At 40.7% G+C, this 18,926-nt stretch overlaps 2 protein-coding genes across 4 annotated transcripts; one reads left to right on the forward strand and one right to left on the reverse strand.

Moving 5' to 3' along the window:
• Nucleotides 1-14,315: 14,315 nt before the first annotated feature.
• On the reverse strand, nucleotides 14,316-17,853 carry LOC133714018 (probable LRR receptor-like serine/threonine-protein kinase At3g47570). 2 transcript variants are annotated; one of them, XM_062140033.1, is made up of 3 exons: nucleotides 17,718-17,853; nucleotides 14,885-17,505; nucleotides 14,316-14,752 (listed from the first exon to the last, which is right to left on the reverse strand). In XM_062140033.1, exons 1-3 carry the CDS (start codon nucleotides 17,750-17,752, stop codon nucleotides 14,373-14,375), a joined length of 3,036 nt encoding a protein of 1,011 aa, XP_061996017.1. In that variant the 5' UTR covers nucleotides 17,753-17,853; the 3' UTR covers nucleotides 14,316-14,372. The 2 variants fall into 2 exon arrangements, with proteins under 2 accessions (XP_061996017.1, XP_061996016.1); XM_062140032.1 differs by lacking the exon at nucleotides 17,718-17,853 and having other exon boundaries at nucleotides 14,885-17,666.
• Nucleotides 17,462-18,926, forward strand: LOC133714020 (uncharacterized). Of its 2 annotated transcripts, none has more exons than XM_062140036.1 (3): nucleotides 17,462-18,122; nucleotides 18,278-18,439; nucleotides 18,551-18,926. In XM_062140036.1, the coding sequence occupies exons 1-3, from the start codon at nucleotides 17,915-17,917 to the stop codon at nucleotides 18,673-18,675; spliced, it is 495 nt and encodes a 164-aa protein (XP_061996020.1). In that variant the 5' UTR covers nucleotides 17,462-17,914; the 3' UTR covers nucleotides 18,676-18,926. The 2 variants fall into 2 exon arrangements, with proteins under 2 accessions (XP_061996020.1, XP_061996019.1); XM_062140035.1 differs by having other exon boundaries at nucleotides 17,470-18,122; nucleotides 18,530-18,926.

Genomic DNA, 18,926 nt, shown 5'->3' on the forward strand with positions numbered 1-18,926 from the left:
TGTCCATGTGGACGAAGGGATCGGTTGTACCGATGTAATGCGACATCTTTGGAGTTTTTGCGTACGCAGGCCTGATAGCTTGTAGAATTGCAGCGGTGAAGGGCCCTGGTCTGGACGTGAAAAGTGGACTTTGAGTTGGCGGCGTGGCACCCGACTCCGCCCGGACCAACCTTTGTTCCAACTGTTGCATCCTCTCCAGGATTTGGGCTGTTGCGTCGCCGGCTGGTCCGGCGTATGTACTCCGCTGGGTCTGCCTACGCCTTGGCGCAGGCGGATCGCCCTCAGTTCTTGCCCTAATTTCCGAGCGGTTGGTGCGTGGTATTGACTCTGCCTCCTGCTCCAACATGAGTTGTGGAATGGGCGGTGGTCCCATCCCCAGTAGTTCAGGAGGATCCAGCGGGACCTGCATCTGCACGACTGGTTCTGGTCCCAATGTACCAGCGTTGGGATGACTACGCCTTGTGCTATGCGAATGCTCGCTCTGTGCCGGGTTGGCGGTTCTTTCCAACGTCCTTTTCAGGTCATCAAAATGCGACATCAGCGTACACTATGCCAAAAACGCCTTCAGACGACACACTTCAGACGACACAAGTATTGTTTTGTGTCGTCTGAGTTTTTCAGACGACATAATTTTTTTTTATGTTGTCTGAATATAGGCTAAAACCATACCAGTTCAATTTGGAAAAATGGCCAGCATTCAGACAACACATTTTTGTTGTTGTAAAAGATGATGATTTCCTATCTCAAACTTGGAGGGATATCCAAAATTTGATCAAGTACTTTTCCCTCTCAAATAGCCAAGCTCTAGTTAACTAGAAAATGTTGTGACATTCAGACAACATTTAAACGTCGTCCGAGTGTAGAGCTTGTTTTAAAATATTCTAGGTTATTTTGACTTGTGCTTTTTGATATAAATCGATCTCTCGCAATTAAGTCATTTTCTGTCCTTCTCACTCGATCAGCTCTCTCAGCTCGACCTAGAACTCGCGAAACTGAAAACCTCAAAAACCAGCCTCTCTCATTCTCACTCAGCTCTCTCAGATCTCGATTCTCACCCTCTCATTCGTCTTCTCGCTCTCTCGATTCTTCTTCTTAATCTCTCCCTCTTCTTCTTAGTTTCGATTTTAGGGTTTGATTTCGATTAGGTTTTTCTTCTATTTGGGGATGGGGACCTATCCATCACCACAAGTCTTTCACTTCCCAAGAACTAAATCACAGAGCAGGGGCGGATTCAGCCCTGACTGGGTAGGACTCAAGCCCCACCGCCGAACTCGGTTGGAGATTTGGAGCACTCCTGAGTCCCGACCCGAACACGGAAGATGGAACACCGAACACAGCAACCTGCAAGGCTACAACCGGCAACCCGTCTCCGCCAGTCCGCCTCTGCAGTCTCCGAGCTTCGCCTCCAGGCTCCAGGTTTCTCACTATCTCTCTCTCCCTCTCCGAGCTCCGCTCCTCCTCTTCTTCTCTTCTGAGTTTCTGAATTCTAAATTTCTAATCTGTAAAATTGGGTTCGCTACTTTGATTTCCATTTGATCTTGTTGGGAATTATGATGGGAAATTAGATTTTGAATGGGTAAAGTTGAAATGGGTTTGATTTGACGATTTCCATTTGATATTTTGATCTTGATGGTAATTTTAAGTTTTTAACAAAGATAATGTTACTGATTAACTGATTTGATCTTGATGTTGATGTCGATTTCCATTTGAGTTTTGATCTTGATGTTGATTTTAATTAAGGTAATGAATAATGATACTGATTGGGTAGGTAGAAATGGGTATGATAACTTGATTTCCATTTAATGTTGATTTCTTCTTCAATTGCAGTTTGTAACTTCGTAAGATTCATGATTATATGTCTTGTATCAGTTCGAAATTGCTGGGTTATTCACTCCGGTCACTCCACCCAAAGAGGTATTCTAAAACCCAATTATACTATAATCTATTTTGACCTGGAACAGTTTTGAAAGAGTGTGAAGTAATTTTGTGGTGGTTGTGTATGTTTATGTGTTTTTGATTTCAAGCTTTCGGATTTTTGTTGAGTAGTGAGAATCAACATGAGGTTTTATACTGCTAAGATAGTATCTGCTGTTTCACATCCTCACAAGTGCGGGATTGTGCATAGTGACCTTAAGCTGGAAAATGTTCTCATGGATGCTGATGGGCACAAATGGCTATGCTTATTCACTTGCTTTTGTTGCAACTATTGCTGTGGATGCTTATCAGTTTGGTATGTGATTAATTTCTAAGTACAAGTCTATCTAAAATTTCTACAAGTCTATCTAAAATTTCTGCAGTCTTTCCTCTACCATATTTAGTAATTGGGTTTAATTTTTGCAGCATGATTATTAATGGTTGGGAGCTCATGATTCCTTTAGCCTTTGGGGAGTCTGTCAAATATTGAGGTATATTTTGAAATGGATATACAACCGCTCAGTACTATATATAGCTATTGAAGTTAGGAGAAGTATGAGTCAAGGTTAGCACTACTACAAAGCTTTAAGACGTTGATGTAAATAGTAAAATAGGAATTCCGTCAGAAGTTAAGGTTTCCAGTTTTTAAGGTGATGCTAATCTGCATATAATCTTGCAATTTTTACAACTTCATTAGTATTCCCTGTTTCCATTTTAATTTAGGTTGATAAGGTGGTCTGGGTTGGAGCTTTTTCACTGTTTTGTTTGTTTGGACTTTGGAAATTGATACTGACTCTTACTTTATGCAATTGACTTGAAACTCTTTTACTATAATTTTATAAATGTATATCACTTCTTTGGTGAAGTCCTAAACAATATAGGATCAGATATTCCTCTATTTTATGGGTTCTATTTTCGTTTATTTACTTGGGTTTTCTTGACCAAGCAAAATTCAGTACGTCTGCACATTGCTTATTGCTTATAAGTTTTTGTTTTTGTTGAGAACTGGAGATGACTTGGTTGAATTGATTAGGTTCCTTAGTTGACTTAAAAATAAAAATTGTAACTTTAATATTGGACTAAAGAGGGAACTTCAGCCTTCAAGAAGATTAGGTTAAGGAAACTGAACGCCCAATTGCAAGTTTACAACTTTTACATCACCAAAAAAATAAAATCAAGCACACTTTGCAGTAGGGACTAGTGTCAAAAGCCCAATTGAGACATGACTAGTATGTGTGTGTGGCTAGTGGCTACTGACTCCTCTCTCTTTACTCGATTTCAGAGTACAGTAGGCATGTGTGTGTATATGTAATTAGCTTGACTCTTGCTCACCCCCCACTACATTCTTGTTGTATTTTGGCTTTTAATTCTCTTCTCAGTCCTCATATAGTCAATACGGGCGGTCATCTTGATGCAATCCATAATAAGTTTGGATTGAGCTGAAGTTTTTTTCCATGGCAAACCTTAACTTGGAAAAAAAGCTGAAGTTTTTTCCCATGGCAAACCTTAACTTGGAAAAAAATGGTAAGACACTAAAATATCCTTGATCTGTTTTCCAAGTTTTAAATGGTATTAAATGAAAGGAAATTCCAGAGTTAATCATTATGGATGTCCTCAGTAAATTGTATGTCATAGTCACATAGATGCCTAATGCTTGATTGCCTTCTTGTATTGCATTTATTTAGTTTCAGGGGTTTTGAGATCATTTTCAGATTCACCGCCAACTCATTACTCCGTAGAAATACTGTTTTTTTCGTTGCTGATTGAAAAGTACTCAGAGAATGGATATGAATCGAAGGAGTTTAAAGCTGGAGGGTACAAATGGTATGATTCTCATATTCTAGAGTCTAGACCATATTCTAGAGTCTAGACCGTTTATGTATTCTTTTTCCATCTTATTTTCTGTTCAACGTGGATACCAGGAACTAGTGAATCATGGTAATTTCTTATATTATTTGTACATGCATGCTTTAATTTTCTGCTAATATCCATGATTGCTCACAGGAAACTGGTGTTTCACCCAAATGGAAACAAAAAGAAGAATGTAAAAGACCACATCTCCCTCTACTTGCTCACATAATTGCAATTGATTAGGTTCCTTAGTTGAATGGTGTTGGCCGCTTAATGCTTCCGTTCCCTTCACCTAAACGCATGTGGCTTGGGTTTCTATTGATCTTGGTATGTCAAAGAAATTATTTACACTTCTTTCTTGTGTTCACGTTTGTCAGTTATGTATAAATTTCCATGTAAACATAACTGGCTGCTTATAAATATCTCTCTGGTGTTCTATTTTCAGAGTGCATCACACATCATATTCAGTCTCTTAAGGTAAGTTCTAAGTTTGAATTGGTTAATGACTTAACGGGTAGTTGGGTTCTGAATCTATTTCAATATTTTGCATTCTAAGGTTTATCTGTTGGGTTATTCAGTTGAGTGCTAGACAATAGTGTTCTTGAGCTTATGCCAATAATTATTTATTTATTTTTTTATATTTTGTGAGAATGCTGATAATTGATTTGATGTGGGCTTTCAGCTATGAGATGGGATGTTAACATTTTGATCTTTCTTGATATCAGAAAAGCTTTAGCTGGTGTAACTTTGATATAATTTAAGCCTAGCCTATGCAGGCTATAGCGTTTACCAATCCTAAGTAACCTTTATTTTAAAATTTCATTTCTATTTTAAGATTATGTGCACATTAAGAAAGGGGGAATTCTAAGAGAAGATATTGATTACTGTTATGCTTCATTGATATGATTGCCTTCTTATCTGTGGTTTCTGCTTCCGACTGGTTTTCCTTATACTTTCAACTGAATTCATAGACCCTTTCTCGCATATTCATGATCTTCATAGGTATAGTTTGTATTTGATACGAATTATATGATGCATTTCTATTCTTAAAAGCTGTATGCTTAATTTTTCTTTTGTCAATTGCATCATTTATTCTTCTTTGTATGAAATCCTTATTCGTACTTTTTATTGCATTGCAGGTCTGTTAGCAAAAAGAAATAGGTGAGATTTCTGCAGGTCTGTTAACAAAAAGAAATAGGTGAGATTTAATCTTTGTATGACTCAATTCCTACTCATGAAAAAAAAAAATTAAGCGTGATTTGTTACAAATCACCTATAGTATTTGATACCATTTGCATTGGTTCACATATCATTGTAGTGCTCTAATCCATCGAAACAAGGAAAAAACTTGCATGTCTTAATCCTCATTTATTCGATTGTTGGATTACTTTTTTTTTTTTTTCCTTGCATGTCTTAATCAGGTCTTCCAGTTTTTTGTATCATGTTCTTTAGTTTCTCGCAGAGGATTGATGGTATTTTTTAATATGTTATTTTGTGATTGCCTTATGTGCAGGTTGTGTTGGTTGAAGTTTTTAGGGTTGGGTTATTGTTGGATTGCTTGCTTTTCGTATGGCAGCGTAGTGAAGGTAGTGCTTCTTCTTCTTCTTATGACTTTTCTCTAATTGGATTATATATACTACTCACATTTTATAGATTTGATTTTAAAAATAGGGGATACTGTTATGAAGATTGTAGCCAAATTTTATTGCTGAATTTTTTTTCCAAATTTAGATTATGGTTATAGCTTTGATATCTTCTTTTGATTTGTGGACTTTTATTGCTATGTTCTTTGCATTACAGTTTTAGCGAGATTTTATTGCTTTTGTGAAGTTATAACTGTAATCCAAAGAAGGTAGTGGCAAATTGCTTTTGTGAAGCATAGTATTTTGTATGAAAAGGAGGTTGGAGGCTCATCAATCCTCAAAGTTCTTCTTTCAGCTGATGTACAGAAAGATAGAGACAAATGCCAACAAACAAATTGATGATTAGAACTGATGGGCCGTTTAGAATATATGGGTCGTTTAGAACTGATGTTGATTATTAGAACTGTGATGTTGATGATTAGAACTGTGATGTTGATGATTAGGTTCTGATGTTGATGATTAGAACTATGTACATGAGACAATGGTGGATTAATGGAAATTGCAATGAATGATTTTGGATGTGGATTTTATGGTTTCAGGAATAGCCAATTTTAATTTCCAGAATGCATGCATACCAATTGTACAGGGGACTACTAAAATATGTCATCACAAACTGCAAGCTACAACAAAAGCACACCAAAATGTGTGGTTGCAGCTGCACAGACACAACACAAAAACCAATAATAAAGTGTATAACAACAACAAATAAGTGTGATTGGACGTGATTACAGACAATATAAAACACTTACTATTAGTGGTCCTTGTTATATTCAGACCACAAAAATTTGTCGTCTAAATAATCTCAAACGATAGTAAATTGTCGTCGTAATGAGATTGACATAACAGAAATCTATTGTCTAAACCATTTCCCAACATCACATATGTATAATTGCAAAATCTTTCACACAACACTTAAATGTCATACAAATCAACCATAGAATGACACTTAATTGTCCTCTGATACACTTTACGACCACATATAATTGTCGTGTAAAGTAAATTAGCACAACCTTTAAGTGTTGTTGTATGAGAGAAGACACTACATATGAGTCTTCATATTTCTTATTTAAGGGCATTCAGACCACACAAATAAGTCTTGCAATATGCTTCACAGAATAGTATTTCAAAAAATACTGTCATTGTTTTGTTTATCAGACAATACAAAACCGTTGTTTGAATGCTTTTAAAGAAACAGATCACAATGTTCCCAAAATGCAAAACTCATCAGACGACACATTTTTTATGTCGTCTGAAAATTCAGACGACAGAACTCTTCTGTCGTTCGATACGCCCAAGAGACGACATCGTACTAGACGACACATTTTTGTTCGTTCAGACGACAGAACAGTTCTGTCGTCTGAAGGCCTTTTTGACATAGTGGTAGCCACCTGCTTTTGGGCCTCGGTCTTCTCTCTGCGCTCCTCTTCACGCTCTTTGTTTGCCTTGTGAAGGTCTGCCAGTGCCAGCTCGTACATGGCGGCGAGGTCCTGGCCTGGTGGGCGGCTGCTGCTTGGATTCGTCTCACCGCCGGGGTTAGTTGGGGTGTTGAATAGTGCGCGGTTAACACCTACCGCTGGATTGGATGGTTGGGGGATGGCGGATTGGTCTGCCTGCTCATCGGCGTTTCCCCCGCTACCGCTAGTCATGGTAGTTGTGATGGGATGACCTTTTGTTCAAGGGTTCCCACAGACGGCGCCAATGTTAATGCTCAAAGTCTGGCGGTAGCCAAACCTTCGTTTAACGCGGGTCCGGTGGGCGGACCGCTACTCTGTATACTTGGTGATTCTTGCTGGCTGCCAAATGAAAGACAGGGCGTCAGAGGGAGACCGCGTTGGGCGGTCTTCACTTCTCCGATGCCTAAGTCAGTTGATATATATAGGCAGCACAATAATAAATGAGTAGTTAATGCGTAATAATGAAGAGAGAAGAGAGGACCTTTTATAGGTGAGGAGAGGTCTGATCTTCTCTTTGTTTTCGATGTGGGACTGATATGCTTCAGTTTCCCAGTTCCAGTAGCTTCTGATGCCGTCTTGGCAGAGTGCGTGGCGGCGCGTCAGCGGTGATCCCGGGGAACTCTTGTGCTCAGGCCGTGGCCCGCCTGGCTGCCTATCCGTGGGTCACTCCCTTGACGGTAGTTGGTACCTCTGGCGGTACGATGAGCGTGGCTGATTATAGCTAATTATGCTTTGCAAACGTACATGTAGGTACATGTTCAGAAGAGAATTTGCTCCGAATTTCAACAAGCTTGACCTTATAAACATTCGCTGCACGCCTCTACTCGGATTGCTTCGCTCCATCACGCCTGCATCGACACGCGCGTGATCCAAATACAAGTAAGTATCCAAAAGAGTAAGTTTTGAAGTTCCTAAAATTTGAAATTTAAATATTTCTTCTTCTTTTCTCGGGGACTTGAAAACCTCCCTTCTTCTACATCCCACCTTTCTTATAACGTGGGTTCGATCATTGAAAAGCGGAATCGTGGGGATTCACGCAATTAACGAACTAAGAGCGTTCGTAAGACTTCGGACTAAGAGCGTCCGTAAGCATTGATTTACGACCATACAAACATCATTGTTTCGGTCTAATCCAATCATTCTTGGAAATTGATTTCTTGGTAGCATAGCTCGGAAATCTTATTAGTTTTCGTGGAAGCATTGACTCTGAAACTAACTTGTCCCTGTTTCATCTTTCAGGATGTCAAACATGAACAAACTCGATTTTGTTCCATTGGATTATGCAGGCAAAAGGTACTTAATTTGGGTCACTGATGTCGAGATCCACCTTATTGCCCGTGATTTATTGCATACAATCCAAGAGCTTTGTCCTATAGAAACAGCTCCAGCCCCTCAAACTGAGAAAGATAATTCCAAGGCACTTGCCTTCATGAAACGTCACATGGATAGTGACCTACAGTTTGAGTTCATAAATGAGGATAGCGCCATAAAGCTTTGGCATGCGCTTCGCGAACGATATGGCAAATGTTCGTGACTCCATACTTCCGAATACAGAAGCAGAATGGAAAGATCTTCGCTTCTCTGAATTTGACACTGTCATGCAATTTTATTCGGAAGCTCTCAGCATCAGAGCAATGATGCGTCTCTGTGGAAAAACAATCACAGAAGACCAGTTGATTGAGAAAACCCTCAATACCTTCCCCGTCTATGCTATGAGGTCCTCTAACTTACTCCGGACTCATGTAAATGCAAGACGGATCACAAGTTTTCAACAGCTTATTGAAGCTATGGCCACTACTGAAAGACGTGGCAATGAACTTGTGCAAAGAAGATTTGATAGGCTTCAAGATAGCTATCAAGAGCATCGTCCTATGGCTAGAGAAAGTCGCCATCGACATCATGATCCATACAATCGAAATGCTCAAGAAGGTAATCGCTCAAGGCGACAATCCCACGACCGTAGGAGGCGTGATTTTGAGGGACATAGGGTTGGAAACCATGGAGCCAACGTTGGCCATGGGCACCACTTTCCAACGCCACCAGTCCTAGGGACTATGCATATTGCGCCAATGCGCCTCAATCAAGGGAGAATCCTCTTTATGGTGTCTATTTCTAATATGGAACGTCTGATCAATGGACCTGAATTTGCAATGTACCTACGAAGGTAGTCGCATCAGGGTGATCAAGACATCGAGTTCACAAAGACTTTAAATCTGGCGATGAAGACAAAATGCCGCAGATTTTTATAGTCTTTATTATTTCCAAGAATCATGTAATGGCAATTATGCCTTAAATCAATAAAATGACTTATTGTATTAACTCTTTCCCTCTAGGCGTACTCAAGAGTAATTGTGATGTCTAGGCAAGGTTTGATCTGAGAGAACGGTTTTAAAAGTGAGCAACGCTCCACCAAAATCTCGCCTTACCTTACCTGGTCACAACCAAATTGAAATTACCGAACGGATTGAGTAACTACGATTTGTCTACTGTTTGATTTTTATGTTGGATTAGATTTTGGTCAAGAAACTTTGATGTAATCATTGGCTATTATTAATAAAGTATCGATTGATTTTATCTCATGTCATGGACATATTTTTCGAACTTTATTACTTACAAGATGTAAGTGCCAATGATTTTCATGTGGAAACACATTGTGAAAATGGACAAGAGTTCCTTTGCATCACCTCTAATGACTACGGACATAAATGAGTCTTAGAGAAACTTATGTGTCGCTCTAGTGGGTTGTATGCAACCACTATTCGAGTCATTGAATCCAACCATGTCATGAGAGATGATTTATGGGATTCCGACACATATAGGCTTTGGCACGACCGTTTGGGACACCCAGGTCGTGACATGATGATCCGTATATTAAAGACTTCACACGGACATCCCTTTTTCAGAACGAAAAGAAGTAAAACTCGGTTTTTGGACACCGAAGGAGCCCCTGCGCCTCACGGCGCCGTTCACCCCCAAATCCGGCCATCCTTGGCCGGCGCCGCCTTCCCCCTGCGGCCTCAGGGTGGCATTGACGCCACCAAGGCTCCTTTGTCTCCAACTTTTACTTCTAAAGTCACTTGTGATTTTGTGGCTCAACCAAAATCCTCATTGGTTGTTTCTAAAGCCCATCAGTCGTTCTTCAAAGCCTGCTCTTTAGCAAAGTTAGGATCGAGACCATCCTATGCAAAGGACACCAAAGAAAATATACCATTCTTGCAAAGAATCCAAGGTGATATTTGTGGACCTATTCAACCATCATGCGGACCATTTCGATATTTTATGGTATTGGTTGATGCATCGACACGCTGGTCACATGTCATGCTATTGTCCACAAGGAACGCTGCATTTGCTAAACTCCTAGCACAAATAATTTAAGGGCTCACCACCCTGATCATCCGATTAAGTCTATAAGATTAGACAATGCTGGAGAGTTTACATCAAAGACTTTTGATGATTATTGCATGTCCATTGGGATTGATGTTGAACATCCTGTTCCTCATGTTCACACCCAAAATGGTCTCGCAGAAGCCGCCATTAAACGACTACAAATGGTCGCTAGGGCATTGGTAATGCGCACCAATCTCCCTATTTCTGCTTGGGGCTATGCAATATTGCATGCAGCTGTGCTTATTCGTCTGAGGCCCACTGCCACTCAACCCTTTTCTGCGTCCCAGATGGTGACTGGGTATGAGCCTAATGTCTCACACTTACGCATATTTGGGTGTGCAGTTTATGTGCCAATTGCGCCACCACAGCGCACCAAAATGGGTCCTCAAATGACGATTAGGTATTTATGTTGGATATGATTCTCCAACGATTACCCGCTACATAGAACCCTTGACAGGCGATCTCTTTACCGCTAGATTTGCGGATTGTCACTTCGATGAGACAGTCTTCCCGTCGTTAGGGGGAGATAAGAACATCAATGTTCAACAGGAACGACAGGAATTGTCGTGGTCTGTCCCCACTCTGTCTCATCTTGATCCCCGAACCGTACAGTCCGAAATTGAAGTGCGGAGAATTCTCGATCTTCAGAACGTAGCAGAATCGATGCCTGATGCGTTTTCTGATATCGCTAAAGTGACGAGATCACACATACCTGCTGCAAACGTGCCTGCAAGGATTGAAGTCCCTAAAAGTAGAGGACATAACGCCAACTCAAGAATGCATGAGCATGGCGCCAACGTCCCATCTCTCAATGATGATGACGTTATGGCTAGGCCCACGGCTCCTGCCAGGAAGCGCGGGAGGCCCATAGGTTCGATGGATTCTCGCCCAAGAAAGAAAGCGAGTTTGGCACAGAATAATCCATTAATCATCGATGTGAATAATCCATCTCATGAGAATATTCAGGATTATGGTTATGTCCGAGAGACATCATTGGGGGACGCTCCAATGTCAGAACCAACTCCAGAGAATAGAGAGATCTCCATAAATTACACTAGTGTACATGAGATGATGGATAGAAATTCTATGGCAATTGATGATGCGTTTGCATATCATGTTGCAAAAGGAATCATAGAATATGATGATATCGAACCTCGCTCTGTTGAAGAATGTCAACGAAGAGCGGATTGGCCTAAATGGAAAGATGCGATCCAGGTTGAATTGGATTCACTAACAAAGAGACAGGTATTTGGGCCTGTAACGCAGACACCCCCAAGTGTAAAGCCTGTTGGCCATAAATGGGTCTTTGTTAGAAAGCGTAATGAGAAAAATGAGGTGGTAAGATATAAAGCCTGCCTTGTGGCGCAAGGTTTCTCACAACGCCCTGGAATTGACTACGAGGAGACATATTCTCCCGTAATGGACGTTATAACGTTCCGCTACCTTGTCAGTTTGGTAGTTTCCGAAAAACTTGACATGCAGCTTATGGATGTGGTTACAGCATATCTCTATGGGGATCTAGATTCAGAGATATATATGAAGGTTCCAGATGGACTTCAATTACCCAAATCAAGTGGCTCTAAACCACGGAGCGCGTTTTCAATAAGATTAAAACGCTCACTATATGGATTAAAACAATCCGGACGGATGTGGTATAACCGTCTAAGTGACTACTTGATTGGGAAGGGATATATTAACAATGAAATATGCTCATGCGTGTTCATTAAGAGAACAAGTTCCGGATTTGCAATCATAGCAGTTTATGTCGATGACATGAACCTAATTGGAACTCTAGATGAGTTAAAGGAAACTGCTAAATACTTGAAATCCGAATTTGAGATGAAAGATCTTGGGAAAACACGGTTTTGTCTCGGTTTAGAACTCGAGCACCGTAGTGATGGAATTTTGGTCCATCAGTCTGCATATACTCAAAAAATTCTAAGGCGCTTTCATGAAGATAAAGCAAAGCCTGTGAGTACTCCCATGATTGGTCGTAGTCTTGAGCCAGGAAAAGATCCGTTTCGTCCAAGGAATGAGGACGAAGAACCATTAGAGGCCGAAGTGCCCTATTTGAGTGCAATAGGCGCATTATTGTACTTAGCTCAATGCACAAGACCGGATATCTCATTCGCAGTGAACTTGTTAGCTCGACATAGCTCTGCGCCAACACGCCGCCATTGGATTGGTGTAAAGACCATCTTTCGATACCTAAGAGGTACGATTGATATGGGCCTATTCTATCCCTACAGAGAGAAAAGGAATGACGGAAAGTTGGGATCGGACCCCAAAAGGCATAACGCCCCCGTCCATGGAATGGCCGCCGGCCATGTTGCCGCCGCCGCTCATGGTGGTCGGTGTCCTCCTATCTCCCTCCATCAAAACGACAATGATGTCTTGATGGGTTTTGCTGATGCAGGGTACCTCTCTGACCCTCACAAAGGTCGCTCCCAAACTGGTTATGTCTTTACCATGAGAAGCACTGCGATATCTTGGAGGTCTACAAAACAGACCCTTGTTGCTACTTCCTAGAATCATGCAGAGATTATTGCTCTACATGAAGCCGTTCGTGAATGTATATGGCTAAGATCTGTGATTCGACATATTCAAGGAAGTTGTGGTTTTAAGTCTACCACAGATGAACCTACATGCATTTATGAGGATAATGCAGCTTGTATTGAACAAATGAAGTTAGGTTTCATCAAAGGCGACAACACCAAGCATATATCGCCTAAGTTCTTTTATAATCAGCAACAACAATCACTTCTAAAGATTGAAGTGAATCAAATCCGATCGGAGGATAATGTAGCGGACTTATTCACTAAGTCGTTACCTAAATCCACCTTCGAGAAACATGTGAAGAGAATCGGATTGAGAAAGTTATCCGAACTCCCACGATTGTAGCAATCAGGGGGAGATATCGACATCAGGGGGAGTTATGATGTCTACATGTTCGATCTCGAAGAGTGAAGGACGTGTTGTGCTCTTTTTGTCCTTCGACCAGGGTTATTTTTATCCCACAGGGTTTTTGTTACCTGGCAAGGTTTTTAACGAGGCAACGGATGAAGCGTCACCACCAAGTTTGAAGCGGCACAAGGGGGAGTGTTGAAGGAATATTGATTTAGTGTGCCTTATCAAACTAGGAGTAGCAATAGGAGAGAAGGTTCTAGATTTCCCAATCCTACACGGATTGGTATTCCTTGTAACATTAGAACTAGTACTTTGTAATCCCTATATATAGGGCTCCTATTCTCAATAATAATACACATCTCTCTCTACAATTCTCTCTCAATACCAATATACTTAAACAAGTTGTTGGTTTTCCAAAGGGACATAGGAAAGTGCCATGATTACATAACAAGGCAAGTTCATAACATTGGCATGGTGCACCTTTATTTCCCAGAAAAGAAGTGTACAAGGCCACGCTTATTTCTTCACTGAGTTTCGTTTGTACAGGGCATGTGCAATTTCTCTTCCAATACACGTTTATTACCAAAGAAAAAGAATACACTGTCACTGGTTGTCGTTACCATATCGAAAGTCTGAACTTAATTGCCATTTGAAGAGTCACACTTTCTAAATCTAAGCATGATCTATTCTGGTTGATAAGAAGGTGAATCACATATGGACTTTGGGGTAGACTTTCATCTAGTTAGACAAAATTCATTCACGTTGGATTGATCGAGACACATTACTTTAGACAATAGTACTGTTCATTTTTATTCATTTCCCAGCAACTGTAGCAGAAACACTGAAATCACACTTACACAGCACAAAATACATGCTCAATATCAATTTCATGGTCACTTGGTAAAAATACAAAATCAAAACACAACCGAATGAATGTCGGGATGTTGTAGTACAACTGATCAAGCTCATGACAGCTCTAGCTTGATTCATTGATCAGAATGGGATCATGCATGTATGTGTTTCAATTTAGGATACAAATTTACACAATACGTATCAGTACTCTTTTTTATTCATTTTAGTACATTAACATGCAAATTTCAAGAACCACTATGGTAGCAACAGGACATCAGAGACAATTCAAAAACAGAACAAATCAGAATACAAGAACCATACAACAATTTATTAGCCATCACAAAACATAATAATTTGAAAGGTTCTAGTTGAGAAGATTGCGCCTAATGAATTGCAATTCAGATGCAACATCACTGATATCCTTTCTGTTTGTGGGGGATTCAACAGAACATGCAATTCCTATACCAAGTATCAGAGTCAAGCACTCTTCAATTTTCTGTGCTCTCACACTCAATCGGCTGTGCCTGTGAGCTTCAGCGACATTGGTGGTGCCTTCTTGAAAAACTAGTGACTTTGAAATCTCTGAAACAAGTTCAGGGAGAGTTGTCTTCACACAATTATGAAGATTCAAACTGTCACTGAACATGTAATCTGTGGGTCGCTTCCCCGTAAACATTTCTAATAAGAGAATGCCAAAGCTGTAAACATCTCCGTATGTGGATACCTCACTTCCCATACCATACTCTACAGTTTAAACAATATCATAAATATTTGTCACTACATCTGTGCATAAATCAAATAGCTCTCAGGGTTTTTGAAATATGCTACAATAAGATAGGGTAAGATAAAAATTCTGAAGCATATGAGGAAAATTACCTGGTGCAGCATAACCAACTGATCCTCTAATTCCAATGGAGTTTAATTGATTTCCAGAAACACTCATGGTTGGTTCTGATAGAAACCTTGACAGCCCAAAGTCAGAAACATGTCCAGTCAGGTCACCATCCAAGAGAACATTACTTGGCTTGAGATCACAATGAACGATCGGTGTTTCACAATGGTTGTGAAGATAATCCAATGCACTAGCAACATCAATGGCAATGTTGAGCCTCTGAGTAAGACTTAAAGTTTTGGGTGCTTCTGTTACCTCTCCAGTTCCAGTAGATGGATGCAACCACTCTTCCAAGCTCCCGTTGTCCATGAACTCGACAAGAGCCTTGAAATCATTGCCGCCAAAATCAATACTTGAACATGCAGTTAAGATCTTGACCAGATTACGATGTCTGATATTTCTCAACGCCTCACATTCGGCCATGAAACTGTTAGCTGCTCCCCGGTGTAACATGTTAAGGACCTTCACAGCGACAACAACTCTATCATCAGTAAGGATTCCTTTGTACACAAACCCAAAAGCACCCACACCGATCAAATTAGCTGAAGAAAAACCATCGGTAGCTCTGAGGAGTGTAGCATATGAAACTTGCAAAACAGAGTTCTCTAGAGTGCTTAAATTAGTTTTTTTCCTTTTCTTACCTAGAAGAAAAAGAGACAGCACCACAACCAGTCCCAAAAGGCTGAACCCGGAGACTAAAGAGATCATTAGTTTCATTCTACGAGACATGCCTTCTCTTTTAGACTGATTAAGCTTGCACAGAGGAAGTCGAAGACTAGGGATACCTCCGCAGAGTCTAGCATTTCCAGCAACTGAAGTAGCACTTGCATTCTTAAAAACACCGCCAGTTGGTACTGCTCCCCAAAACTGGTTGAAGGAGAGGTTCAGGTACTGCAAGTTCATATTCTCAAGAAATTGTGGAATATTTCCTGACAAATTGTTGCGAGAAAGGTCTAAATTTTGAATCCCTCTCAGATCCTTCATAGAAGAAGGAATGGGTCCCAAGAAGAAGTTGCCTTGCAAGTATAGTTCTTCTAAGCTCTCACAAGTGCCGAGGCTACTGGGAAGTTCTCCTGATAACAAATTGTCAGAAACGTCCAGTACACCTAAATTCTTCAACTTGCCAATCCCCATCGGAAGGGAACCAGTGAACTGGTTTCTGTCCAATGCCAAAACTCTTGATAAGGATGAGAGGCCAATAACCTGAGGAGGTATCGTGCCATTCAGATTGTTTCCGGAAAGAACCAATTTGTTTAACCAGTGGCATTTCCCTAGGCTGGACGGGATGCTACCCTTTAGATTATTTTCTTGTAATTGGAGAACTGTTAACAATGTTAAATTTCCAAGAGAAGATGGGATGCTCCCTGATAATTGGTTGTTGTTAAGATACAACCGCCCAAGCCTTGAAAGCTGCCCAATGTATGTGGGGATGCTACCTTTGAAGGAGTTTCCTTCCATAACGAGTGCTTGCAGGTTGACAAGATTCCCTAATCCAGTTGGGATGCTTCCCTGTAGTTGGTTTCCACCAACCGATAACAGTTGGAGATTGGTTGAGAGATTGGATATTGATTTGGGCAACGTCCCTCCAAAATTGTTCTGGCCGAAATCCAAGACAATAAGCTGTGTGGCATTGATCAATTCTGAGACAAAACTTAAGTCACCATCTTTACTGCTTCCAAGATTATTACCATAGACATTGAACACCACAATGTTATGAAGATTTCGTAAATTTGGCACCTGCCCAGAGAGTTTGTTTAACGGACATTGAAACCACACAAGATTTGTTGCCTTGGATATTGAGGACGGGATGGCCCCAGTAAATTGATTTTCGGCAATGGTAAAGATTTGAAGGTTGGGAAATGCATTGCTCAAGTTTGATGGAAGACTTCCTTGAATTTGGTTTCCTCCTATGGCGAAAATAGCTATACTAGAGAGGTTGTAAATGCAGGAAGGGATGATACCAGACAACCTATTTGACTCCAAATAGATACTTATTAATCTTTTCAACTGGCATAGAGAACTAGGAATGCTTCCTTCTAATTTATTTTCTATAACAGAAAACCCCTCGAGAGACGAAAGATTCCCCAAAGAAGGAGGGATCACTCCTGTTAAATTGTTCCAATTCAAAGAAAAATTCTGAAGCTTTGACAAGGAACCCAGTTTGGGAGGAATTTTACCAACTAGATTGGTTTTACTAAGAGAGAGACTGATAAGTTTGATGCAATTGGATATATTGGCAGGAATGGTCCCAGTAAGTGAGTTATTGTTTAGATGCATTACCTGCAATCTATGCAAATTCCCAATTTGAGGAGGGATTTGATGAGTGAAGCTATTGTTCTCGAGAATTAGCACTCTTAAGAAGCTTAGATTTCCTATGTGTGGAGATATGGATCCCCCCAAAGCTTGAGAGCCCAGCTCCAGCTTCGTCACCCTTTGGCGATGTCGTCGACTGCAGGTGACGCCGTGCCACAGGCAAAAATGAAGGGTTTCATTCCATGAGCTTGTGACTTGGTTCGGATCGTGTTGTATTTGAGCTTTGATTGCTAGCAATGCCAGCCTATCCGTCTCATTCCCTTCGAGTCTCGGATGGTTCAATTGCATGGAGCTACAACATAATATGGACATGGAATTTAAAACTAATGAGTATATCAAAACCAATTTCATAACCAAAACTCCCCCCATTTTTAGTTTCTTCTTTGGACTAAAGGGACTGAGATACATATGGGTGGTGCTGGGTTGTGAAATAGGTAGTTTTATGTGAGGCATGACAATCTATTTATAGGATAGGAAGATTTAGAATTTGTGATCAATCAGTACTCGAAGGGATGGAGAACCACTGTTGATTGATTCATTGCATTCTTCCAAAAGAAGATTGACTTGACTCGCTTCCGACTAGAGACGACTCTCGTTTTTCAAAGGCAACTGTTGTTAGTGTGTACCATGGGGCGAGCGTGGTGGATGTCCAACTGGGTTTTAACAGTGCGTGGACATGTGTCATAACCGGATCAAAAAGGATGATGACCGACCGAATTCCGCAGCACAGAGCAGCTTTGGGAGGAGTTCACACTTTGGACAGTGAGAGTCTGAAGGAGTTTGAATCTCATCAACCCAAACTTTTGCCTCCAGCCGTCCCCATCGCTTGCTCCGATACCTCACGCCCACCATCTACCACCCCCGCCGGGCTGTTATCCTCCTCCACCGCCTCCTCGGCAGCTCAATCAGGTATGTCCGTATGTGTATGTTTCTGCACGTACTTCTGGGATATGATGTTGAAGATTTGAGTTTTGTGTGTAGAGATACATATATTTTGTGATTTTGAGAAGCTTAAGTTTAAGTTTAGAGACATAAATTTATTTTTGGTCTTGTTATGGGTGTAGGTAGAATGGAAGGAGGGTTTAATGGATTGAAGGGTAAAAAAATCTCCCTTATTACTATAGTGCTCATGTCAACAACTATTCTTATGTGGACATGGGAGAAAACCCCACTTCTTACTACCTTGGTTCCGGCCGAAACCGAAACCCGGTTGCAGGTGTCTTCAGGTTGGTCTCCAGGTGTCTATTTCTTCCAATTTAGATGTAGTGTTGCATTATATGTTTGTTAAGAGTGTGTTTGGATTGTGTATGGTGCAGAACTGAGGGATGTTGTTGTAGATAGCTCTGTACCATTGGAACGAGAACTACATGTAGGCAAGGGTGTAACAACATTAGCAGAGAGGGATGCCTGGAAAGAAGAATTTCGTGCGGGGTTAGGATCTACACTAGATTCCGGACCATAAAAGCGATGGGATTAATAGTGATCAAGTGACAGACACTGTTGAGAATAATGGTAAGACAATGCATTTTTTCTTTTGCCTAGTTTATTGATGAAGAGTTTATATCAGCCCGTATTTTGATTAAAGTAGTGCTTTGGTAAGTATTGTGCTTCATCAAGCTGTTTATGAGAGCAGCATGAGAATGTTGCCAAATCACATTTGGTAGTTCACAAATTGTGAATGCAAAGCAAACATTGCAAAGTTTTTATTTTTTA

This window comes from Rosa rugosa, chromosome 6 (genome assembly GCF_958449725.1).
Source record: "Rosa rugosa chromosome 6, drRosRugo1.1, whole genome shotgun sequence".
NCBI lineage: Eukaryota > Viridiplantae > Streptophyta > Magnoliopsida > Rosales > Rosaceae > Rosa > Rosa rugosa.

Coding starts and splice junctions, on each gene's coding strand:
- LOC133714018 (XM_062140032.1), bottom strand. CDS start 17,666: ATGCCTCACATAAAACTACCTATTTCACAACCCAGCACCACCCATATG. Junction 14,753..14,884: donor AGTTGGTTATGCTGCACCAG/GTAATTTTCCTC, acceptor TTTAAACTGTAG/AGTATGGTATGGGAAGTGAG.
- LOC133714020 (XM_062140035.1), top strand. CDS start 17,915: ATGATGACCGACCGAATTCCGCAGCACAGAGCAGCTTTGGGAGGAGTT. Junction 18,123..18,277: donor CTCCTCGGCAGCTCAATCAG/GTATGTCCGTAT, acceptor TTATGGGTGTAG/GTAGAATGGAAGGAGGGTTT. Junction 18,440..18,529: donor CCGGTTGCAGGTGTCTTCAG/GTTGGTCTCCAG, acceptor TGTATGGTGCAG/AACTGAGGGATGTTGTTGTA.